The 27,680-nt window shown below is 42.9% G+C and overlaps 1 protein-coding gene across 3 annotated transcripts in view; it reads right to left on the bottom strand.

Annotated features, from left to right (window-relative positions):
- LOC124775037 (probable multidrug resistance-associated protein lethal(2)03659) overlaps window positions 1-27,680 on the bottom strand; it is a 462,866-nt gene that overhangs the window by 386,759 nt on the left and 48,427 nt on the right. The window contains exon 1 of one of the 3 annotated variants that reach the window (XM_047249815.1): window positions 5,850-5,969. The exons of 1 other annotated variant lie outside the window; for it this stretch is intronic. Coding sequence is in view for 1 of the 2 variants with exons in the window: in XM_047249813.1 (XP_047105769.1) it covers window positions 5,372-5,376 (5 nt within the window). In the remaining variant the exon portion in view is untranslated. Of the gene's footprint in view, window positions 1-5,371; window positions 5,427-5,849; window positions 5,970-27,680 lie in introns of those variants that run through there. One more of the 3 variants, XM_047249813.1, reaches the window with a different exon arrangement.

The raw sequence follows: 27,680 nt of genomic DNA, 5'->3' as shown, positions 1-27,680 counted from the left end.
TGAATATGAGTTGCTGCACTGCAAGCAGAAATAAACAGGCAGATTCTTTATGATTTCATAACTTCAGCAATGTATAAATACTGCAAACAACAATACCACTAAACATCTCTCACATCAGCCATACTGCACATGCTGCCTCAATACAGCTGCCACAAAACTTGACATCATCTCTGCTACAGGGGATGGTGACCTTCATGCAACCACAACAAACATCCCCACAACTGGTAAACATGCACTGAACACTGTCATGGCAGTAAGGGGACAGTTTTGCTGGTTCCAAATGCAATTCAGCGAGACTGTGTGGAACTGCCACCCATCATGTCACCATCCAACAGTCATATGTGGTCTGTAATAGGTGCACTGGATCACAAAGGCCTTTTGAAGTCACTTTGCTTCACATTGCATTAACTAAACCTCTTCCCCACCACCATCAGCACACTGTAGCAGACTCTACATCTTTGACAGCATCTGTCAACAATATTTCCTCATTGAAATGTGTTCCAACATGAGTACCTCACTTCCAAGTCTACCTTCAAATACTGAGTGCTGTTTCTGCCACACAGCTTTGTGTGGTGAATGACTCTTCCATCACAGTTTATAGGCCTAGCCTCATGCCGTGGATCTCAGTCTTGGGAAACTCTTTACAAGGAACCTCCTTAATGCAGATGTCCATGATTTGGTGCTTTGCGCTGACTTCCTTGGCAATTTATGAGTGTTACTGGACTTGGTTAGCAGTAATCTGATCCATCAGGATAGTGGCCATTTCGTTATTGGCATCATCGGTTATCCTCCCCCCCCCCTCCCCCCCTCCTCCCCCCCCCCCTCCCCACCCCCCACAATGGCATAGCACGGCTCTACCACATTTCTTCCAGATGGCACTCAACATTGTGTCTTGACCAATTAACATCAACAACACCCGCATGAATGCATTGTATCCCTCATCAAACTGCAAAAACTGCAACTGCATTATTTTGACATGAGAATGGAATCATTAGGTCCACAGGATGAACAGAGTGCTGTATGTCATGCAATCTGCCAAGTGTTGAAGGAACTCAATGTCACACAATGTTGCCTGGATGGTTCTCACACACGACATTCACTCATGCCTGTTCTGGATGACTCCACCATGCCATCTCCACTTGATCTCAGTATTACAACAGCATCCTCCCCAGCAGTATCTGCATTCGCACAATTTCCACACATGACCCAGTTCAGTAAAGAGCTTCCTGCTCTTGAGCTCCCATTGAAACATCAAATGCTCATACGCCCTCCGCACAAATGTGTTATTTACATAATGTGCTACTCACAACAGAACATTCCACATGTTTACTGTCATCCTAGGTCATCCTGTGGACCACAGGCCATACAAGTACCATCAGACAAGCTTCACATTGCCATAAAGGCAGTCAAACTTTTACAGGCTGGCATCGTGGCACTTTCTGATAGTTCATGGGCTACCCAGAAACTGCATCTTAAACAAGTTCCCAATAGACTTGTTGTCATTGATGTAGTGATTAATGATAATAAATGCCAATTTTGGAAACCTGTAGTTGTGCTTCTTGGATACATCATCAAAAAAGCTGGTATTTGCCCTACAGCACAGTGAACGTATGTAATTCCCAACTGCTGTTAGTAGAGGACTTTCATAAGTTACATTGTTTCCTCAAGATAATTAATTTATACTGTCACTATCTTCCTCATGCAGCCACCATTCGAGCACCATTCACAGTAGTTCTTGCACGCAAGAATATTACCACCAAACTTAAGCTTGAATGGACTCCTTGCATGCGTCACACCTACAACATTGGCATACCCACTTCTGCATGCCCAATGGATGATTACTACTGATTTGAGTGACATTGCTGTTGGAGCGGTTCTGTAACAAGTAGTGTCAGGCATACATCAGCCATTCCAGTTTCTCACATAAACTGACTGTTTTACAGAGTAAGAGGCCAGCCTACAGCCGTTAACTACTGGCAATGTACGAAGCAATTCATCACTTCAAAGGTGACATAGAAACAAGGCCATTCAACAACTACATCAACCATTGACATTTAGCAGATTTGGTCTGTAATCCTCGATGATTCTGCCACCTCGATTATACAGCATGGTTCATGACCAATGTTAGGCACCTGCATGGTGCAGAAAAATTAGTTGCTGGCTACCTATTACGCATCAACATCCTCTGCACAGACTGACTGCAGTAAAGATGCAGAGGCACAGCTTCAAGATCAACAATGCATGGATTTGCTCCATGATACCACACCAACTTACACATGTGATGGCATGAACTGCCTGATATGTTCCATAACGCCATGCATAAAAAACAGGATTTTTCTGGGGCTCATACCTCAGGTTCTATTGGTGATAGAAGTATAAGTTTAAGTCTTTTGGATAGCCTTTGGGTTAGGGACCATTTCTATACACAGCAGAAGGATCATTTTACTGTAACTGTCCTATAGGGTCAAAGTTTGAATAATACACATTTCCTCTAGCTCAGCAAAAGAAACAAAACGGTTGGGTCTTTTCGTATTAGATGTGGTCTAAGGTGGACCTTAAGGGACTTACTGAGGCACCATTTAGTTCATTGGTAGTTCCTGAGAAAACCCGAAAAACATGTCTGAAGGAATATTGTGCATCATAATTCAAAATGACACAAGCACTGTAATATCATAATTATCCACCTGCAACAGGTATGTGACTTTCAAGTAAACTGTCTCCCCTGTACGGGAATATACATAATGGATGTACGAGTACTGGTTGTTGACACGTGGTTGACGAAATATGGAAATTTGGGTTCGAGTGTGAGTTATGCTTGAGGAGCCAAATGGTAAGGTGGCCACACACAATAAGCAGAAAATCTGGGTTCAAGTCCCGGTCCGGCATAAATTTTCATGGCCGCACACTATTAAATAGCTGATGGTTGTCCACATTCACAACTGTGAACACATCATGCATAGCCGAAAAATGCTCTTATTGGTGCACAAAAAAAGTGTATATGTTCATGTTTTCAAAGATTCTAACGGAAAAGTGCAGTACCAGATGCATCATTCTACCTTCCTCAGCACCTTTACAAAATTTCCCTAAATTTTTTTCATGTGAACATATTAGTGCTTTTTTATGCTGAGATAGGAGTCAGTGGTGGTGGGAACAAGATGGAAAAATAATAAATACTGGAATGCATTAGACAGTGGTTGTGCTATAGCAAGAGTGGAGACAATGACAGTGTGAGAGAAAGAGAGGGACACAGAGCCTTCACTAAGAGAAAAAAATTTTAGGAGTTAAAAACAGTCTGATGATTCATTCAACTGCTGGAAATAGTGATAATCAGCAGGTTTTTGAGTGATACATTACATTTGGTTAATTATTAGAATACTGGGGAAGTCTAATCAGTCTAAAAAGAAATTTGCATACAAATCACTTGTGCGTCCCATAGTTGCTCAAGTGCATGGGATCCGTACCAAATAAGACTAACAGGGGAGATTGAATGTATACAAAGAAGGGCAGCATGAATGGTCACAGGTTTGTTTCGTCTGTGGGAGAGAGTCATAGATACATTGAAGGAACTGAACTGGAAGACTCCTGAAGACAGACGTAAACTATCCTGAGAAAGACTATTAACAAATTTTCAAGAACCAACTTCAAATGATGGCTCTAGGAATATGCTACAATCCCCTATGAATTGCTTACAGAGGGATTGTGAGAATAAAAGTAAAATAATTACTACATGCACAGAGGCATTCGAGCAATCATTCTTCCCACAATTCATACGTGAATGGATCGGAAAGAAGCCCTAATAACTGGTACAATGTGATGTATCTTTGCCATGCACCTCATGGTGATTTGCAGCATATATGTGTAGATTCGTATATTCAGTCTCTACATAATTGCAAAGCTCCTTAAGCCTCTCTGTTCTACCTTTGTATACAGAAAAGTACGAGAATACCTTCATAATGATAGTTTCCCAGATCTTCTGTGATCTGAGATAGTTTCAGCATCACAGCTCAAACTATCATCAGCAGATGCCTGCACACAAATGTGCAAAAGATGTGCACGGCAGCATAGCCCTTCAATATTTTCACACAATGTTGTCTTTAATTTTATAAATACATTGCATTTGCTTTGTCTTTTTAAACCACCACAGCTGAACTTTGTATTGTCTCCACAAAATGCCACATATTTATTTTTTTTTCAAGATCAAACGTTTCAGTGGTGTTCATACAAAATGTTAAAATTTCATCAGATGTTTCTTTAGGTACATAACTCACTTTCAAAAGTTTGGAGTGAATCATTTAATTAACATAGAAAAACTGAACAACAAATGGAAATATTTTAGCAGTTCATGATTGGAAGCACCAGTGAATAACCCGTAGAACACAGATGTTCTCTAAGCTTTCCTTTTAACTCTGGGGAGTAATGCCTTCTTTTACAAAGGCTGATACTTTAGTTCTTGCTGAACAAAACTTTTTTGCAATAGAAGAATCATCTAAACATAACACTGTTAAGCACATTAGAACAATCACTAGAGCTAAGGTCCTATTCACATGGGGCTACTCAAATCAGGTCCCCAGCTACCTGACAACAGAGAGACTGAGAGGCTGGACGACTCGAGAGGCCAATCACATTCACACAGGCATGACACAAGTCTCCTATACTGCCAAGTCACTTGCAGTGTGAACAGAAAATTAAAGCACTTGGTAAAGCTATGGGCAAAGAACTTATGTAGCACGCTGTTTTGTTCACTGTGCCCCAGTAGTACTATGTCTAGTGACTCTATTAGTGATGAACATATTATAATACAGTATTACTATTACTGTTGGTACAGAAGGAAAAGTTGTGGGTTCATCCTTATAGTGAGAATAATATAAATTGTAGGTTAAAGGTTGCGTAATAGTTTAGACGCATTGGACAGGAAACATATCCACATTAAAAAATTAGCTGGGACGGATTCAGCTAACTTCAGCTGTAAACAGTACCAGAGTATTGTTGGCATGCAGTGATGCTATTGGTTTACCCATTATCATTGAAACTCATTATGCAGGTAGAAATAGTGATGGAGGGATTTTTCGTGCTTCAGCAACCAAACACTGGATTACAAATGGAAGATTTACAGATGATGAAAATGAATATAATTTCCCTTTATTATGTTGTAGGAGATGAAGTGTTTACATTGTCATGCTACTTGATGCCACCGTACCCAGAAAGAACACTTGAAAATGTGAAGAGAATTTATTATCATTGATTAAGCAGAGGAAGAAAATCTGTCGAATGTGCATTTGGAATGCTGACACAGAAGTCCCAAATCCTGAGCAGTCCTATTCATTCTTGAACTACAGGAAGAGTAGTGACATAACAAAATCCGTGTGCATACTGCATAATTTCATGCAAAAACGTGAGAGTATCCAATAGAGTTGTGGTGAATAACAGTGCAACAGCTTCGAAACGCCAACAGTCGAAATCCAGCAAGGGAAAGACATTGCACTACATCCTCATTCTACTGCGTATGAAATAAGGAATTATTTAGCCAACTACCTTCTGACACTTCGTGCTTCCCTCCCATGGCAGTGGAAACACTGAATCAAAAATAATCACGATCTACTATAATTGTCTTTCTTTACAAAAATTTTTGTGTGTGATGTGTATTTCTGTAAAATTTACAAATGAATTTCTTCACGTTTCCATTTACGTATTAATACATAATTAAAAACGCTTTAGTTACATTTTTATTACATTCATTATATGGTGGGTGCTTATAAATCGCTGGTTTGTTTGTCAATAAAATTGATATTAAAGCATAGTAAGTAGGGCATACTTATGTTAAAAATTTTAATTACTGATAATGAACTTACCTGATAGATCAACTTCCATAGCTACTTTGTGCCATGCTCTCTCTGACACCTCCTTCCTTGAATACCCTTTTAATTTGTAATTTTATAGTTCCAGATATTTCTCCACTTCTCCCACGAATTTCAAATTAAACATTTGTCCACGCATTGCGCATTCCAATGGTACGAATGCAACCGAGAGACTGGGAGACTAGGCGACTAGCACCTTGGGTCACATAGCATCCAAGTCATGGTGACTGGAGCGCCACTACTGAAGTATCCCTGTGTGAATGACCCCATCTAAATACACATGCAGTGTTTCTTGGTTGCAGAGTATCTCAGTCACTCGGAGACATAAGTACCCCCGTGTGAATACCGCCTAATGGTTTTGTTATCTTCTACCACATGTAAGCTTGGCTGCTCGAACTTTCGTGACTTCACTTGACTGAGGTTTCCCAAAATAATTTTGTAGAGTTTTACTACAGCTCGTTGCACTAAATCTGTTAAAGCATTCCTCTGATTTAATATGATCAACTAAGTCAGACAGCCCACCATGACTGATACTATTAAACATTTTCATACCGAACACTTTTCTTCGTAATCAATCGACGTTTCTAGATAATATACCATTCCTTACAATTGTCTCTGAATTTGTAGGTACGTTTCAGCATTGCTACAGTTTGTCTGCCATAACACCAACAACTACACTATTCTGCCATTGACAGTGGGGAAATGGTGCGAAAATCGGACAATTTTCACAACTTTTTTCAAGTTGCAATGCCTGGAACTGTTACAACACAACAACTATTAATAATCTCCAGCCACAGACCGACTCAAAATAAACTATTGTTTAGGTGTATCAATATTGATGCTGTGACTACTGTGGGATTATGGAGGTTAGAGAAATAAGCTAAATAGTATCAATTTATGGTGTCGTATTCTCTTTAACTGAGCGAAATCTTTAAAAACTTACAATTTCGTAAAATATGTTTGAAACTGAATTCTAGGACATTTGAGCATATCGAAACAACTTTTCAGGTTACTGTATGTTATGATGAAAAAACCGGACAATCTCGGTTTTTCAGGACATTGGGTCGTCCTATATCCCAGACATGCACAGGATAATTCTTCACGTTACAACAGTGCTCTGACTGACAAGGCCTGAGCTCAAGTCCCCATCACAAAAACTCGTTCACATTACTTAGGCAGAAGGGTGCAAGGTAAACATCCCATCTGTGAGCCCGTGAATAGAATAGAAGTTTCCAAAAAAATGGGAATTAGAATTTTGTTTTATATGTCACCACAAAGAAGGTAATGATGTTTGCTTAATGTGCTAGGAAACGGTTGTGGGAATGAAAGAGATACAATTTATTTCGCCACCACACAAGTAAGTATAGTTCACTTAGAGTAGTGTATCCTTTAGATTCAAATTAAACAAATGAAAAGCATGCTCATCTAAAATCAACAATTTGTCATCAATAAAATGTTGTACTAATGTTAGCTAGACAAAATGAAGCTGTCACAAAAACATCATATGAAGTATGTAATATTCTTGCGAAAAAATATGAAACCTTTCACTGATGCTGAATTAGTCAGGCAATATACACACTCATGTTCAGAAGAAAAACAGAACACCTTGAATGACTAGAGATAGGGCGTTCATATTCACAGGAAATGTACATTCATATCTTCTGCAGATTTGATTAGTATTTCAGTCACCTCAGTTCAGGATGTGTCCTGTTGCTTAGTGGGCACAGGGTCCACCATGAGCCCTGACAACTTGTTCCAAGCGTGATGGCATCAACGCATATAAGGCGCGAATAGCCTCTTGTGGTACAGGTTCACCTGGTTCCAAAGTTCATCTGTGGTGGTCAGCACTGGGTCAAAGTGCTGCACCCGTCAGTAGTGGGGCTACAGGGGTACCACACCAAAGTATCATTACACAAGATGGCGGCCATGACGCCAGCTGATGACGCAAGTACCATTATCCAAGATGGCGGCTTTTGACAGGAAGTTTGGATTTTGGCGGGAAGATAGATCAAATGGGCTACCTCCACTAACCTAAGTCATCCGGCCACCACGTTTTCCTAGGTACTGGAGGGGAAAAGGACTCAGCCTGTGGTGGACATAAGTCTTTATTTTGCATGCAGTCTTTATTTAAACAAATAGAGGCAGTACCACCATCAAGTGTGTTCACCATGATGTCCAGAATCCAACTGACCTAGTACACAGTACTGCCACTACAGGGCACTCTCGTTCCTCCCACGATGTAATCCTAGATGGTGGTCTGGGGGAAAAATCGCGGGAAAATGACTCAGCCTGTGCTGCGCTGCTGGAGAGAGGAAGCAGTGTACTTCATTAATTTTCGAGCAATTTATTTAGGGGCGGATTTCACATAGTTTATTTATTACACTGATACAAAACACACACTCTGACATGCTTGGGGTCACGCCACACAGCCTACAGACCTGCAAACTACTCGTAAATTACCGAAATAACGCATGTTAAACGCTCTGCAGACATACAAACAACTCCTAAATCACTGAAATAATGCGCTACACAGCACACAGACATGCAAACTACTCGTAAATAATGCAGCTCACTGATGTGAGGATACCAAATCAACTCATAAATTGTCAAAATAGTGCATTACACTACATACAGACCTGCAGACTACTTGTAAATCACCGAAATAAAGGGTTACACTGAAGTGCAGACCTGAAAACTACTCATAAATCACTGAAATAATGCATATATAACGCTGTGCCAACCAGCTCACAATGCTTAAACAGCCAGAAATAATGTTGTGCACAAACACACGTTGCACATAAAAATGCTTTCTAACTAACGTCAATGTATCAGAGGCTCCAAGGGCATGCACACGTCGCCGCCGCTGCTAGCCACCACCTGATGCAAGCCAGTGCGAGTCATCACTCTCACACTGCTGCTGCAAGCAGGTGAAAGTCACGTCTATTTTTGGGTATACAGTTAGAGTTCTTCGAGTGTTATGCTGACATCACGAAACTCAAAGGCGCGCTCACACCAGTCCCATATGCGAAATGCCTCTGGGCAGCATGTGTGTTTACCACTGCTGACGCTATACGTGTTGATACTGACATCACAGATCTTGCTATAGAAATCTGTTCCAGAATAGCACAGGCTCCTTTCTCACTACCAATACTAATGGCACATATGAGATGCATTTAGCCGTGCACATGTACCCAGCAAGGCTGATGCATCGCCGCAAAACGTCGCATGGTGACTCACCAAATAAAAGGTTTTCAATGTTATACTGACATCACATGACTTTGTAAAATAAGAGCCAAGTCGACCTCTCAGAAATTGTATAGCGTCCCATAAACAGTTAACGTTCACTTTTGTACGAGCTTTCGTGATGTCTCAGCTTGTCTGCACGGAAATTCTTCCGCTAACAGAACCTGTTTACGAAAATAGCTCAGGATTTCATGTTTTCCGCTGTACACCATTCCTAAATACTGAAATTCTCCGTTTTATCATCTCAAGACTTTCTAAATCATTTGCTTCAGCATTTACAAAGCTAAGCTAAATGTAAGAAACACTAGTTTTAATACCAGCAACCTGGAATTTACCTTCGAAAATCACTAAGCTCACAGACAAATTGCATTCTCCACAGTTGAGCTTGCACTGTACCTAATGATTCCAAATGCAATATCATCCAGCGTGTATTCCAGTATGAATTCTTTCGCTGTAAATCCATAAATTATCGGAGGCTCAGGTCTCCTCGAGGTACTGGAAGCATCTGGCTGGTTCAGCTTTCATTCACTAGGACTGCTAGTGAGCCCAGCCCCACCCAAAACCCTCCCCCCCCCCCCCCTCCTCACCCATTGGTTCACGCTGAGATCACATGGTGCTGGGTCATCACATCTATATAATGAATCGCTTTCCAACAGTCTTTCTCATTCCTCTTTAGTTCATCTCAGAATTCGTATGTGTGTGTTTGTGTGCATGTGTCTGTATTCTTACACCATGAAGAGGAGTGTAAATGGTCTCGCTCACAGTTCTGATGAGGTTAAACGTGTCTGCTCATCCGAGACACAACGTAAGTTATGATTATCTTTCTTTTGTGTGTGATCAATCTTCAGCACATGGAATTGAAAGTAGTTTCAGTTCTTGAGCATACAGTCGTGGACATTTTATTTCTCTCTCTCTCTCTCTATCTCTCTCTATCTCTCTCTCTCTCTCTCTCTCTCTCTCTCTCTCTCTCTCTCTCTCTCTCTCTCCCCTACACTATATTCACTTGTTTCATTTCAGCATTCAGGCTAGAGATGTTGGCAAAAATAAATCCAAAGTTTGCAGAGGAGATGAGAGAACAACAGCAGTCTTCCTCACTTCAATACTGTGAGTCTGAATTTCTTTGTCTTGTATTATTGTGGTTCTGTTTGTGCATCCTACTTTAGAGTATATGTGCAGACATCTGATGGAGATTGTATTGCTTTAGGGCACGTTTGTTTAATGAAGTTCCTTTGCTGAATTCATGCACTTCATGTTACAGAGTCTAGTGATGAGGATACGTCTGTAGATCTGGGTCCATCACCCCCAGTGCCTGAGTGGATACATGAAATGGCTGAGGAGTGGGGATACACAATGCCAAACTGAATGCAAGACCTTCTCCTGGATGCAGGTATTTGGGAAGGGATGCAGTCCTGCCAGCAGGGTGAATTAGGTCATTACCATTATTATTATTATTATTATTATTATTATTATTATTATTGTTATTGTTATTGTTGCTATTATATGAGCAAATGTTCCCTTCCTCATATAATGTGGATGTGAATTCTTATTTCTTCCATCCTATCTTTACAGAACCATCCTCTCAGCACACGGTGCATGCTTCTGCAGCTTCCCCGGATGTACATTGGGCTGTGAAAGCGACAGGTCCCTGCTAGCATACCGGCTCGCATCTTTGTCAGCTGCTCGGCAGAGGCTGCAGGTAGCTGCAGGTGCCTCTGCAAGTGGTTTCAGGCTAAGTGAAGTTGGGGTGAGTCCACAGAAACGAGCTAACATCATCTGTTATGCTCTGCCTGCACCCAGCCCAGGCTGCTCTCACTAGGAGGAGGACAGAGCCGCCACCCCCGCTGCCGCTGCCTCCGGCCCCAACCCTGCCCCAGCCGCGGCCTCACCAGATCAGACAAGTAATAGAAGGTCATCAGCATATATCCTGCCGTGAAAGGTGTGATCCCTCAATGACATGCCCAAGAGCCTGTTTTTCGACCCTCTGACAACTGGTTCTAGTGTGATCGCATAAAGGATCATGGAGAGTGTGCATCCTTGGCGAACTGACAGCCAGATCGGCAAAGGACCTGGAATCCATCCATTCACCAGTACACAGGATGCAGCTACGTGGAAAAGACGCTGAAAGATGTTGAGAAAATCAGGTGGGAAGCACATGTGGGGTATAACTGTCAGAAGGAACTTGTAGTGAACTCTGTCGAAGGTGTGGTCGAAATCAATGGAGATCAGAGCAGCTCAAAGGCGACAGGATGTGGCGATGGCTATTAAATCCCTGCATTCGCTGGTTGCTGTTTGCATGTTGGTCACTCCGCTCTGTGTCGTTTGCTCCATGGATAGGAGTAGTGGCGGAACATTCTGTATGTGGCTGGCGAGTAGTCGGGCGAAGATTTTATAGTCCGAGTTTAGCATTGTAATTGGCCAGTAGTCCTCGACCCTCCGACCTCTGGAAGGCTTGTGTATCAGATGAGGAGACCTTCCACGAATCCAGGTGGCACGTGGGAACTGGGGGTCATCACTTCTTGGTACATGGTGATATATTGGGGCATCATGAGATCACGGAAAGTCCGATAAAACTCGAGCGGCTGTCCTTCTGGCCTGGGCGACTTGTTGAGTGCTCCCTTGTTAAGCGCGTCCTCGATGTCGTCCTGTGTGAACCAAAGTAAAAGTGACGGTGCTGTTGCATTGTCGAGGGTGTGCAACACGTGCTGCAGTATGTCGTGATCGTCCGCTTCCTCCATAGTCACCTCTTCATAAAACCGGCAATAGTGATCTGCAAAGACCGCTGCAACCACCGCCTGAGTCATTACGACCCTACCATAAGGCAAAATGAGGTCCATGATCAGCTGCTGTCAGCATAAGTGGCTGTCGAGTACAATGTGATGCATAGACGGGTTTTCTCTTCCCGCTCAGTCTTGACGTTGCGACCGCACAATGACCCCCTCCAAACATTGCCTTGTAAGAGACAATATTTTACCTTTAATTCAGCGGCTTTTCAGTTGTCGTTCTGGTGATGGTGATTGGGTGGCGAGTTCGCGGAGCATTGTGTAATAAAAGTCCAATGTTTGATGATGCCATGCTGCGATGTCTTTTCCATATTGTGTTAGCACACACCGAAACGCTGGTTTTGCACATTCCATCCACCATGCCAGAGTCGAAGGATATTGGGGAAGACGACGTTCGCAATCCAGCCACGTGCTGGCGACAATCTGACAGCATTCTGGGTCTTGAAGGTGTGCCACATTCAGCTTCCAGGGTCCACGGCTGCGCCATATCCACTGCTGCTGTAGAGTGACCGTGCATACGAAAGCACTATGATCGGAAAAGGCAAGCGGCCAATGTTCGGCATCCAACACTCCTGGCGCTAGAGCTTGTGAGATATAAATGCGGTCTAGGCGACTGGCTGAATGACTAGTAAGGTATGTGGGTCTGGGACGGTCACCATGCATTTTCTCCCAAGTGTCGGTGAGAAGCAGATCTCGAACCATTAGCCGAAGTTCTTGACAAGTTGAGAAATGTGGGACTTGGTCTTTGAGGTGGAGCACACAGTTAAAGTCGCCGCCAAAGATATACCGATCAAAGCAACTAATAAAGATGGGGGGCCATATCCTCTGAGTAGAACTGTGATCGCTTGTGGTGTTGGTCAGTTCCTGATGGAGCGTAAATGTTAATGATGCGCATGCCCAGTGCTGTGATCGCCAGCCCCCTGCCTGATGGAAGGTAAGTTGGTGGGTTGGTTTGGGCAAGGAGACCAGACAGCGTGGTCATCGGTCACATCGGAGTAGGGAAGGAAGTCAGCCGTGCCCTTTCAGAGGAACCATCCCGGCATTTACCTGAAGTGATTTAGGGAAATCACGGAAAACCTAAATCAGGATGGCTGGACGCGGGATTGAACCGTCGTCCTTCCGAATGCGAGTCCAGTGTCTAACCACTGCGCCACCTCGCTCGGTGGGAAGGTAAGTCACTTCTTCGATGGCAATTCCGTGGCGCACTAGTATTGCCATACTGCTGCCATTTCTGTCCGCCAGTGATATATATGTCACACAACTGTAGAAAACGGGGAGGGCTGCTATATACGCTTCCTGCAATGGAGCAGTTCAACATCCAAAGAACGAAGCATCTCGCGCAGCAACTGGATCTTCACTGCCATTCTTATCGTATTGAGGTTAATCGTGGCGATACAATATGCTTGTTGTCGAACCACAGATGCTAAGTTATCCATTGAGATTGGTATTGTCTATGGGGCTTTGGAGTGTATTGGCAACTCCGCATCTCCCCAAACCTCACCTGCAATCGTTTCTAGAGAGCCGGTGACTCAATAGTGGATATTGGCTTTTGTGGTGAAGTGGTAGCAGTCGTGAGGGCTGCTGCAGAAGTCACAAGAAGCAGTGTCGACTGCGATGGTGGGTCCGCATCAGCCGGCGACAGTTGAGTGATTCGACATTGGATACATTCGGACCTGAGGTGTCCCTCCTTCCCACAACCAGAGCAGGTCTTCAGTTGCCTGTCGCAGATGACGATGGAACGGCAACCACCGATATTCAGATGTGAAGTTAGATGTCTTTTAAGTTCTATTCGGACCTGGCAGACTCCGTTCAATACATGATATGTCTGGAATTGCGTCCATTTTGTCGCAGTATGATTATGCACCATGCCGTACGGGTGCAGCGCTGCCACAATGTCCTCCGCCGGTAGTTCGAATGGAAGTTTGAAAAGTCTGATCATGCGGAGTCCCATGCCAGAATAATCGACATGCACAGTCCACACGTTGACATGGCAGAAACGGAGGCCCTGTTTCGTCTCCCAAAGGATCCATTCACGTGTTGCATCATTGATGATCTTGACATATACGATGCTACTCACAATAGACAAGTGAATGCTAAGAATGTCGGTCGCCGAGATTTTTGCCTCTTCTCGTAGGAATCGTACGACTTCAAGTGCTTTAGGTCGCGCAAATTCGCTGCTGAATGTAAATTTGAGCTTCGATTTTCTGTATTGGTGCGCCATGGTGATCTATATGCTGTGTACGGCACACGCGAAATAGCCGAGTACAATGTAAACAACACAACCACCTGCTCCGGAGCATGAACATAAACAGCGCGTCCTCACCGCAGCACTGCCAAAGGCCGACTGAACTACCCAAGCATGACTCAGGACCCGTCCTCACAGCCTTAATTCTGCCAGTACCTCGTCTCCTACCTTCCAAACTTCACAGCAGCTCTCTTGCGAACTTTGCAGGACTAGCACTCCTGGGAGAAAGGAGTTCACAGGAGAGCAATAATATATTGTTTATTTATAAAATTCAATTTGCAGGCGTTGAATCTCTCTTTTACATGGGGGGAAAAGCTCAGCATTCTCTGCTGTTTTGGTAGATGAAGGTCTTGTGAAGCACATTGAAAAGAAATAATTAAATGGATCGCTTTTTTTCCAATGGTGCAAAGAATACTGTCACGAAATCGATATCAACGTAACTTAGTGCACATAATTACACTGTCAAAAACTTTCTGATCCAAAAGCATGCGCCGTCTGCCATCCACTGGGTCGCACCATGCGCCACCCACCTCACATATTCCCGTGCACACAAATCGGAAGAGAGGCTTGCACAAAAGGTCCGCTCATGTGACACGCAGACCAGGAATCTTGCTATCCCCTGAACAAAACCTTCATGTGTTGGTAACCCTTTGATATCTGATACCTGGAAACCCAGCTCTGCTCTCTCTCAATTTCCTGCTTGTGTGTTAACCAACATCTCCAAAGACATATAGGCGGTATTCCTCACCCCTCAGAATACAGTGTTCCCACTGGCTAATGCAGGGGACGAAGGGAGAGCTCACGCAATTGCAATATAAAAAATTGTTGGAAATAGTACACTTTCAATATCCTTTTAAATTAATTGTTTAACAATTTATAGAAATCAAATATCACCTAAAACACTCACTATCATCTTATGATGAGTCTTCTTCTAAACAAAACTATTTTCAACGTTTGGGAATCACACACAAACATTTTGCAAGTCAAGTAATTAAATTTCCGTCACAAATAGATCACAGCGCTAAATATATCCAAAGTCTTGTACACACCGATGTTTGACAACACAGGCACCCTCTTCCAACACAACATTTCCACTAAACATATCTAGTGAAGAAAACGTCGTCACGTGCGCCACGCCATCTGTTGTGCTGTGCCGAGTGACAGTGTCCAACGCAACGCACTGTGAGGACAGCCGGTCGTCTACCGTTAAGTGCACATCCCCCAGTATTAGCATGTCAACCATACAATGGCTATTGATTAATACTGAAACTACACAATGCAGCCTGAGCAGCCAGAGAGCTTCGTTGACCGCGACTGTGGACGCAAGCTACATTTCTTTTTTTTTTTTTTTTGGCTGTCCAGCCGCCAGGCCACCCCGCAGCTGCAGTGCCATTTTTTCGCAGCAGTGTCTTTGCTGAGGAATTCCCACCTCAAGTGGTTTGCTGAGGAATTCCCACCTCAAGTGGCTACTTCCAGTAGCAGCACTTGTACCTCAAACCAGCAGACCAAACTGTCCCATAATACAGCACTGCTATTGACTTGAAACACCTCCTTTGTCCTGAACAAAATAACAAGTACCTGTTATATCCTCAGCTGTGTATGTCTTGGAAATAGTCCACTTGAGCTATCCTAACTCTATCAAACTGATTGACTAATTAATTAATTCAACACCCTCTGTGTGGGGCTGTTTTTCCATGGTACCTATTGATGGATGCTAAGACTGGCGTAATTGTCGAGAAATTCTCGGATCTGATACACAATTGCCCGGTTTCTGTACCCTACTCTTACCCCTTTTGGATTTTTTCCTTGTCTTCTATTGGTGGACACCAGCACAACACATCATTTGGCGGGACAACCAATATGTTGCAGGTAGATGAAAATGGTAGTGAGAATTTCAGTTAAATTGCATGCAATGTCCTTAAACAGTTTTCGGGAGACACGGCATGGTGCTGAACTGGTACATGTTCTCTCAATACCACTATCGGACACAAAAACTGATCAATCGGGAATTGGACGTTGTTATTGATTTTTAAAGTACTATATAATCCCTAAGTTGGTCCTCCCAGCTACACCAGGATGAAGAGTAAGGAAGAGGAAGAAGAGGAGGAGGACGAAGGCTCTAACACATGAGAGGTCGGTAACAACAACGAATACCATTCCCACCTTTCTCCTTCATGCAGGGTCCACTGGATTCTACTGACAAGCAGTACACAGCATACACTTAAACCATGTTCCGTTCCATAGTAGTTGTTGCCACGGTTAGATGTCAGGAATAACTGAAGTGCTAGTACATCCAGTATGCTCATATCCTTATGTCCACATGCAGTACCCCAAGTCAGAGGCCACACAGTGCTTGTTGCCACCATGAACTTGCTTCTCGTTATCGTATAACGAGTACAGCAGGACTCAACCGGCTGGACAAGACCACCCAGCTGTGGAGGATGTCCAGAATGATCTAACAGGTAGGAATTCAGATGTTATCAATACATCCAGTGCCCACATTTGTCAGTGATCAATATTGAATCTACTCAAATTTCCACGTAAATGCTCATGACACACGCAGACACGAAGGCTGCGGAATGCATACTGAGTATTACTTCGCAATTCCCCCGCCCACAGAGCGACATGATTAGATGAACTGCACATTCATACCTCGCCTGACTAGGAGACTCAGCAGTGTCTCCAGAATTAAACGTTATACCGGAAGTGTCTTTCTCTCTGGTCATAGTTTACCTCCACCAGGTGCTCAGAGTCATTCTAGGAAACCAGCCACGTATTTATCAATATAATTTTTCCTCCAAGTATTTTCTCGTCAGGTAAAAGAATCTATTCTAACCAGCTTAATATCTATTACGTCCTGCATCACAGGATTAGAATATTAACTCATCTTTTTGGCTTATGACAGAGTGCTAAGAACATTCTCTACCTCTGTCACAGGATGCTTCCTCACTTTCGAACTCTGTAGTAACGAAATGCCTCATCACATATGAAGTCTCTCGAGGTAACAGCTCACAGGAGTTGTAAGTATCAGGTTCATCTGCGTATCACTTTATATTAGGTAATACAGCTGATTCTATTATGACGGTCATCTCTACCTGTGTAGATTTTGGCTCCAATCCCCGAATCATTTCTGTGGTACTCTAGCCAACGCTTTCAGCCACGTGGCAGCACATCACGGATATCAAATTGATAGGCTGTCGTTATCAGGAGAAAGAAAACTGGCGTTCTACGGATCGGAGCGTGGAATGTCAGATCCCTTAATCGGGCAGGTAGGTTAGAAAATTTAAAAAGGGAAATGGATAGGTTGAAGTTAGATATAGTGGGAATTAGTGAAGTTCGGTGGCAGGAGGAACAAGACTTTTTGTCAGGTGAATATAGGGGTATAAATACAAAATCAAATAGGGGTAATGCAGGAGTAGGTTTAATAATGAATAAAAAAATAGGAGTGTGGGTAAGCTACTACAAACAGCATAGTGAACGCATTATTGTGGCCAAGATAGATACGAAGCCCACACCTACTACAGTAGTACAAGTTTATATGCCAACTAGCTCTGCAGATGACGAAGAAATTGAAGAAATGTATGATGAAATAAAAGAAATTATTCAGATTGTGAAGGGAGACGAAAATTTAATAGTCATGGGTGACTGGAATTCGAGTGTAGGAAAAGGGAGAGAAGGAAACATAGTAGGTGAATATGGATTGGGGGACAGAAATGAAAGAGGAAGCCGCCTGGTAGAATTTTGCACAGAGCACAACATAATCATAACTAACACTTGGTTTAAGAATCATGAAAGAAGGTTATATACATGGAAGAACCCTGGAGATACTAAAAGGTATCAGATAGATTATATAATGGTAAGACAGAGATTTAGGAACCAAGTTTTAAATTGTAAGACATTTCCAGGGGCAGATGTGGACTCTGACCACAATCTATTGGTTATGACCTGTAGATTAAAACTGAAGAAACTGCAAAAAGGTGGGAATTTAAAGAGATGGGACCTGGATAAACTAAAAGAACCAGAGGTTGTACAGAGATTCAGGGAGAGCATAAGGGAGCAATTGGCAGGAATGGGGGAAATAAATACAGTAGAAGAAGAATGGGTAGCTCTGAGGGATGAAGTAGTGAAGGCAGCTGAGGATCAAGTAGGTAAAAAGACGAGGGCTAGTAGAAATCCTTGGGTAACAGAAGAAATATTGAATTTAATTGATGAAAGGAGTAAATATAAAAATGCAGTAAGTGAAACAGGCAAAAAGGAATACAAACGTCTCAAAAATGAGATCGACAGGAAGTGCAAAATGGCTAAGCAGGGATGGCTAGAGGACAAATGTAAGGATGTAGAGGCCTATCTCACTAGGGTAAGATAAATACCGCCTACAGGAAAATTAAAGAGACCTTTGGAGATAAGAGAACGACTAGTATGAATATCAAGAGCTCAGATGGAAACCCAGTTCTAAGCAAAGAAGGGAAAGCAGAAAGGTGGAAGGAGTATATAGAGGGTCTATACAAGGGCGATGTACTTGAGGACAATATTATGGAAATGGAAGAGGATGTAGATGAAGATGAAATGGGAGATATGATACTGCGTGAAGAGTTTGACAGATCACTGAAAGACCTGAGTCGAAACAAGGCCCCCGGAGTAGACAATATTCCATTGGAACTACTGACGGCCGTGGGAGAGCCAGTCCTGACAAAACTCTACCATCTGGTGAGCAAGATGTATGAAACAGGCGAAATACCCTCAGACTTCAAGAAGAATATAATAATTCCAATTCCAAAGAAAGCAGGTGTTGACAGATGTGAAAATTACCGAACTATCAGCTTAATAAGTCACAGCTGCAAAATACTAACACGAATTCTTTACAGACGAATGGAAAACCTAGTAGAAGCCAACCTCGGGGAAGATCAGTTTGGATTCCGTAGAAACACTGGAACACGTGAGGCAATACTGACCTTACGACTTATCTTAGAAGAAAGATTAAGGAAAGGCAAACCTACGTTTCTAGCATTTGTAGACTTAGATAAAGCTTTTGACAATGTTGAGTGGAATACTCTCTTTCAAATTCTAAAGGTGGCAGGGGTAAAATACAGGGAGCGAAAGGCTATTTACAATTTGTACAGAAACCAGATGGCAGTTATAAGAGTCGAGGGACATGAAAGGGAAGCAGTGGTTGGGAAGGGAGTAAGACAGGGTTGTAGCCTGTCCCCGATGTTGTTCAATCTGTATATTGAGCAAGCAGTAAAGGAAACAAAAGAAAAATTCGGAGTAGGTATTAAAATTCATGGAGAAGAAATAAAAACTTTGAGGTTCGCCGATGACATTGTAATTCTGTCAGAGACAGCAAAGGACTTGGAAGAGCAGTTGAATGGAATGGACAGTGTCTTGAAAGGAGGATATAAGATGAACATCAACAAAAGCAAAACAAGGATAATGGAATGTAGTCTAATTAAGTCGGGTGATGCTGAGGGAATTAGATTAGGAAATGAGGCACTTAAAGTAGTAAAGGAGTTTTGCTATTTGGGGAGCAAAATAACTGATGATGGTCGAAGTAGAGAGGATATAAAATGTAGGCTGGCAATGGCAAGGAAAGCGTTTCTGAAGAAGAGAAATTTGTTAACATCCAGTATTGATTTAAGTGTCAGGAAGTCATTTCTGAAAGTATTCGTATGGAGTGTAGCCATGTATGGAAGTGAAACATGGACGATAAATAGTTTGGACAAGAAGAGAATAGAAGCTTTCGAAATGTGGTGCTACAGAAGAATGCTGAAGATTAGATGGGTAGATCACATAACTAATGAGGAAGTATTGAATAGGATTGGGGAGAAGAGAAATTTGTGGCACAACTTGACCAGAAGAAGGGATCGGTTGGTAGGACATGTTCTGAGGCATCAAGGGATCACCAATTTAGTATTGGAGGGCAGTGTGGAGGGTAAAAATCGTAGAGGGAGACCAAGAGATGAATACACTAAGCAGATTCAGAAGGATGTAGGTTGCAGTAGGTACTGGGAGATGAAAAAGCTTGCACAGGGTAGAGTAGCATGGAGAGCTGCATCAAACCAGTCTCAGGACTGAAGACCACAACAACAACAGGCTGATTAATTAAATTGATCGAGAGTATCCTTTGCACAGTAAGTAAGTTTTTCCCAGCAGCCAGATTGTAGTCACCAGGTAGCTCCAATGGGAATCCCTTTAGGGTAGACGATGTTATTTATGAAAAACAGTTTTGAGAAGCAACATTTGAAGCCGACTGCAAAAGGATTCTACTGTTGCCAACAAACATTTGGCATAAAAACCATGAAGATAAGATATGAGAAATTAGCACTCATAAGGAAGCTATAGGCAGCCTTTCTATTTCATTCTGTTTGCGAATGGAATAGGAAAGTGATGAGTTGTAGTGGTACAGTAGAGGTACAGGGTAGACCCTGCCACACACCGTATGATGGCTTGCAAAGTAAGCATATAGATGTACTTGTAATTTTAGTCTACCTATTAAGATGTCACTCCATCCACTTACAGGCACACAAAACTCATGGAATAATGATGTCTCTTACTTATTGACAAAACAAAAGACAGAACTTTTTCTGCTGATTTTCTCTTGGTAAAAATCTTAATATTGATTCATAATTTTCTCATAGCAGTCGCTTCGTAAGATGTACATGAGAGGTTGTAATATGTTTGCCCATAACACTTAGAAGAGGTGGTATAGAGTTCACGTCACAACTCCACTTTCGTTTGATTATTACTCATCAGCCATATTCTCACGAATCTTCCAATCTTCACAGTCTAGCATCTGAATAAGTATAATTTCTACGAGTAAGAGATGTCCCCTGCCAAGTCACAGAGCCCTGCAAAATTCTCTCGAAATCCGATCACGTTCTGACAGCACTATTCCATTACTTAGAAGGATGTCTAGTTCCCCACCCATCACTGACATGGTAGAGTGCTATCACAACAAGAAAAATGGCACACTAATATACAGGAGAAAATTCACACCCAGCACAGCAGAGGGTATGCTGAGTGCATAAAGAAATTTAGAAGAACAACACCTACAGTTAATCGATATCGAATGATGGTCTATAAATATCACTCAGTGTATGTCATGATCTCCTTTACCGTATTCCTAGAGTTACTACATAGAAATATGGCACCGTAACTGTGTCAGAGACTTCGTTGACAGGACAGTCTCTCTCCCCCTCTCCCCCCCTCTCCCTCACCCTCTCTCTCTCCTAATTATATTTATAACATCTAGCAGAATAAAACTACAAACTATAAAAACTTTGCTGCTGCAGGATTTGACAAGATATTACCACCTCTCTCTCTCTCTCTCTCTCTCTCTTCTGATATATCGAAAACAAATACAGTCTGTGCGTTGACATTGGGCATATGTGGTGATATGTAGTGGTCCATTGGAGCAGATGGTCCGTGATCCAAGTTGTTTGCACAGACCTGTGTAAAGTTTTGTTGCCTGTACTGGAAGAAGACCATATCCCACAGACTATCAATCACAAGGAGAGAGTTCACATGTTGTTCTTTCATAAACAGTTTGATACATCATTTTTTAGTGTATGACTGCAGATGTGTATACAGCCATACACTTTTTTTTTCGCCGTGACTTTGAGGTCAGGGTCAGATGCTAAACCGACATTAACACATTTCGATCCATTGGCTCTCATAGAAAGCTGGACATCTCATGGTCTAACTTAAGCTGCTCCCATAACTTATAAGATGATTGAAATAAAAGACAGAGCCAGTGGTTTTCATTGACGAAATGTGTAAAAGATCTCAGCATATGGAACCTGGAAGAGTGCAGAATCTACCCAGTAGCTTAGGATGTTGTATGTTGAACATACATACATACCATACTTACATCCGTAATCAAGTTTTATAAAATTTAGAAAAGTGATATAGGTATTATGAAAGTATCGGTAATTTCACTTTATCGTCCAGACGAAATCTGACAGTTGATATACAACCACGATTCGTGTAAAACAACTTGCACACCGAAAACCGGTATTTGGTTGGACTAGCAAAAACGATTCAGCCAAAAAGTCATACTTCGCTTTTTTTAATGGGCCAAGGATTTCAAATGCAACAACGTGTGTGACTTTTGTGTTGGAAAAGTGCCAGAGCTTCAAGCGCTGTTAGAAAGCGCTGAAGTTGAAATCGTTATAGGAACAGAAAGCTGGCTAAAGCCGGAGATAAATTATGCCGAAATTTTTACAGAGATGCAAACCGTGTTCAGAAAGGATAGATTAAATAAAGGAAGTGGTGGTGTGTTTGTGTCTGTGAGTAGTAGTTTATCTTGTAGTGAAGTTGAAATAGATAGTTCCTGCGAATTACTATGGGTAGACGTTATACTCAACAGTCGTACCAAAATAATAATTGGCTCCTTCTACCGACCCCTCGACTCAGATGATATAATAGCTGAACGGTTCAAAGAAAACTTGACTCATTACAAATAAGTACCCCACTCACACAGTTATAATTGGTGGAGACTTCAACTTACCCTCGATTTGCTGGCGAAAATACATGATATGAGCCGTTGGTAGACAGAAAACATCTTCCGAAATTGTATTAAATGCTTTCTCTGAGAATTACTTTGAACAATTAGTTCATGAGCCCACACGAATTGTAAATGGTTGCGAAAACACACTTGACCTCTGAGCCACAAATAATCCTTATATAATACAGAACGTCATGACGGATACAGGGATTAGTGAACACAAGGTCATTGTAGCGAAGCTCAAAACCATATCAACCAAAACCACTAAAAATAAACGCAAAATATATCTATTTAAAAAAACAGATAAAAATTCGCTTGATGCCTTCCTAAGAGAGAGTCTCCAATCCTTCCAAACTAATTGTGTAAGTGTAGACTAGATATGCCTCAAATTCAAAGATACAGTATCGACAGCAATTGATAGATTCATACTGCATAAGGTAATAAGAGACGGGACTGATCCACCATGGTACACAAAACACGTCAGAACACTGTTGCAGAAGCAACGAAAAAAGCATGCCAAATTCAGGAGAACGCAAAATCCCCCAGACTGGTTAAGTTTCACGGAAGCTCGAAATTTAGTGCGGGCGTCAATGCGAGACGCTTTTAATACACTCCTGGAAATTGAAATAAGAACACCGTGAATTCATTGTCCCAGGAAGGGGAAACTTTATTGACACATTCCTGGGGTCAGATACATCACATGATCACACTGACAGAACCACAGGCACATAGACACAGGCAACAGAGCATGCACAATGTCGGCACTAGTAAAGTGTATATCCACCTTTCGCAGCAATGCAGGCTGCTATTCTCCCATGGACACGATCGTAGAGATGCTGGATGTAGTCCTGTGGAACGGCTTGCTATGCCATTTTCACGTGGCGCCTCAGTTGGACCAGCGTTCGTGCTGGACGTGCAGACCGCGTGAGACGACGCTTCATCCAGTCCCAAACATGCTCAATGGGGGACAGATCCGGAGATCTTGCTGGCCAGGGTAGTTGACTTACACCTTCTAGAGCACGTTGGGTGGCACGGGATACATGCGGACGTGCATTGTCCTGTTGGAACAACAAGTTCCCTTGCCGGTCTAGGAATGGTAGGACGATGGGTTCGATGACGGTTTGGATGTACCGTGCACTATTCAGTGTCCCCTCGACGATCACCAGTGGTGTACGGCCAGTGTAGGAGATCGCTCCCCACACCATGATGCCGGGTGTTGGCCCTGTGTGCCTCGGTCGTATGCAGTCCTGATTGTGGCGCTCACCTGCACGGCGCCAAACACGCATACGACCATCATTGGCACCAAGGCAGAAGCGACTCTCATCGCTGAAGACGACACGTCTCCATTCGTCCCTCCATTCACGCCTGTCGCGACACCACTGGAGGCGGGCTGCACGATGTTGGGGCGTGAGCGGAAGACGGCCTAACGGTGTGCGGGACCGCAGCCCAGCTTCATGGAGACGGTTGCGAATGGTCCTCGCCGATACCCCAGGAGCAACAGTGTCCCTAATTTGCTGGGAAGTGGCGGTGCGGTCCCCTACGGCACTGCGTAGGATCCTACGGTCTTGGCGTGCATCCGTGCGTCGCTGCGGTCCGGTCCCAGGTCGACGGGCACGTGCACCTTCCGCCGACCACTGGCGACAACATCGATGTACTGTGGAGACCTCACGCCCCACGTGTTGAGCAATTCGGCGGTACGTCCACCCGGCCTCCCGCATGCCCACTATACGCCCTCGCTCAAAGTCCGTCAACTGCACATACGGTTCACGTCCACGCTGTCGCGGCATGCTACCAGTGTTAAAGACTGCGATGGAGCTCCGTATGCCACGGCAAACTGGCTGACACTGACGGCGGCGGTGCACAAATGCTGCGCAGCTAGCGCCATTCGACGGCCAACACCGCGGTTCATGGTGTGTCCGCTGTGCCGTGCGTGTGATCATTGCTTGTACAGCCCTCTCGCAGTGTCCGGAGCAAGTATGGTGGGTCTGACACACCGGTGTCAATGTGTTCTTTTTTCCATTTCCAGGAGTGTAGTTTCCACAATGAAACATTGTCGCCGGCCGGGGTGGCCGAGCGGTTCTAGGCGCTACAGTCTGGAACCGCGCGACCGCTACGGTCGCAGGTTCGAATCCTGCCTCGGGCATGGATGTGTGTGATGTCGCTAAGTTCTAGGGGACTGATGACCTCAGAAGTTAAGTCCCATAGTGCTCAGAGCCATTTGAACCATTTTGAAACATTGTCTCAAAATATGGTAGAAAACCCAAAGAGATTCTGGTCGTATGTAAAGCACACCAGTGGAAAAAAAACAGCCAATCCCATCAGTGCGCGATAGTGATGGAAATCTTACCGACGATGGTGCCACTAAAGCGTAGTTACTGAATACTGTTTCCCGTAATTCCTTCACGAAAGAAGACGAAGTAAATATTCCAGAACTCGAAACCAGAACAGCTGTTAACATGAGTGACAAAAGTAGATATCTTAGGTGTTGCAAAACAACTCAAATCACTTAAGAAAGGCAAGTCTTCAGGTCCAGATGGTATATCAATCAAGTTCCTTTCAGAGTATGCAGACGCAATAGCGCCTTTCTTAACAATCATATACAACAGCTCACTTGACGAAAGATCTGTTCCTAAAAACTGGAAAGTAGCACAGGTCACACCAATAGTCAAAAAGGAAATAGGAGTTATACAGACCCATATCACTGACCACAATTTGCAGTAGGATTTTGGAGCATATATTATACTCGAACATTATGAATCACCTTGAAGAAAATGGTTTACTGATACATAACCAACACAGATTCAGAAAATATCGTTCTTGTGCAACATAGCTAGCTCTTTATTTCCCATGAAGTAATGAGTGTTGTCGACAAGGGATCTCCGATCGATTCCATATTCCTAGATTTCTAGAAGGCTTTTGATACTGTTCCTCACAATGGAGTATCGTCTCAGTTGTGTGACTGGATTCGTGATTTCCTCTCAGAGAGGTCGCAGTTCGTATATTGACGGTAAATCATCGAGTAGAACAGAAGTGATGTCTGGCGTTCCGCAAGGTAGTGTCATGGGCCCTCTGCTGTTCCTCATTTACATAAATGATCTAGGTGATAATCTGAGCAGCCCCCTTAGACTGTTTGCAGATGACGCTGTAATTTACTGTCTAGTAAAATCATCAGACGATCAATTCCAATTACAAAATGATCGAGAGAGAATTTCTGTATGGTGCGAAAAGTATCAATTGACACTAAACAAAGAAAAGTGCGAGGTCATCCACATGGGTACTAAAAGAAATCCATTAAATTTGGGGTATACAATAAATCGCACAAATCTAAGGACTATCAATTCCACTAAATACCTAGGAATTACAATTACGAGCAACTTAAATTGGAAAGACCACATAGATAATATTGTGGGGAAGGCGAAACGAAGACTGCGCTTTGTTGGCAGAACACTTAGAAGATGCGACAAACCCACTAAAGAGACAGCCTACATTACACTTGTCCGTCCTCTGCTGGAATATTGCTGTGTGATGTGGGATCCTTACCAGGTAGGGTTGACGGAGGACATCGAAAAAGTGCAAAGAAGGGCAGCTCGTTTCATTTTATCGCGCAATAGGGGTGAGAGTGTCACTGATATAATACGCGAGTTGGGGTGGCAGTCACTGAAACAAAGGCGGTTTTCTTTGCGACGATATCTATTTAAGAAATTTCAACCACCAACTTTCTCTTCCGAATGCAAAAATATTTTGTTGACACCCAGCTACGTAGGGAGAAATGATCGTAATAATAAAATAAGATAAATCAGAGCTCGAACGGAAAGATTTGTGTGTTCCTTTTTCCCACGCGCCATTCGAGAGTGGAATGGTAGAGAAGGGTGATTCAAAAAGAATACCACAACTTTAAAAATGTGTATTTAATGAAAGAAACATAATATAACCTTCTGTTATACATCATTACAAAGAGTATTTAAAAAGGTTTTTTTTCACTGAAAAACAAGTTCAGAGATGTTCAATATGGCCCCCTCCAGACACACGAGCAATATCAACCCGATACTCCAACTCGTTCCACACTCTCTGTAGCATATTAGGCGTAACAGTTTGGATAGCTGCTGTTATTTCTCGTTTCAAATCATCAATGGTGGCTGGGAGAGGTGGCCGAAACACCATATCCTTAACATACCCCCATAAGAAAAAATCGCAGGGGGTAAGATCAGGGCTTCTTGGAGGCCAGTGATGAAGTGCTCTGTCACGGGCTGCCTGGCGGCCGATCCATCGCCCTGGGTAGTTGACGTTCAGGTAGTTACGGACAGATAAGTGCCAATGTGGTGGCGCTCCATCCTGCTGAAATATGAATTGTTGTGCTTCTTGTTCGAGCTGAGGGAACAGCTAATTCTCTAACATCTCCAGATACAGTAGTCCAGTTACAGTAGCACCTTCGAAGAAAAAGGGACCAAAAACTTTATTGGCTGAAATGGCGAACAAATGTACAACTAAATGAAACTTTATAGCTCCCTTAATTCGCCGACAGATAGTGCTTAGCTCTGCCTTTTGTCGTTGCAGAGTTTTAAATTCCTAAAGTTGTGGGTATTCTTTTTGAATCACCCTGTAGTATGAAAATGGTTCGATGAGCCCTCTACCAGGCACTTAAGTGTGAATTGCAGAGTAACCATGTAGATGTATATGTAGATGTACGTAGGTTGATAACCACAACATGGACGATTAATTTATGACTTTTCAATATAATCTCCGTCCAATCCCACAGTTTTGGGCCATGTTTTAACAACGGCGCCTATTCCAGTGTGATAAATAAAATTTTCCGCACTGGCTGCTAAAATACTTTGATTAAAAAGTCCAAATCGCTTTCCCATCAATAGAGATGCATTTTCTGGTGATAGGAATTTTTTTAACAGTCATGGCGCCGATGAGCGCTTTGTTTATTTATTTATTTACTGTTACCTGAGGATGCATATTTAATGATCCGAAACTGCTAGTGACTTTTTTTAATAAAAGTATTTTAACAAACAGTTCGGAAAATTTTATTTAGCATGTGAAATTTTGGC

Source organism: Schistocerca piceifrons, chromosome 2 (genome assembly GCF_021461385.2).
Source record: "Schistocerca piceifrons isolate TAMUIC-IGC-003096 chromosome 2, iqSchPice1.1, whole genome shotgun sequence".
Classification (NCBI taxonomy): domain Eukaryota; kingdom Metazoa; phylum Arthropoda; class Insecta; order Orthoptera; family Acrididae; genus Schistocerca; species Schistocerca piceifrons.
This window is presented reverse-complemented; position numbering and strand designations above follow the sequence as displayed.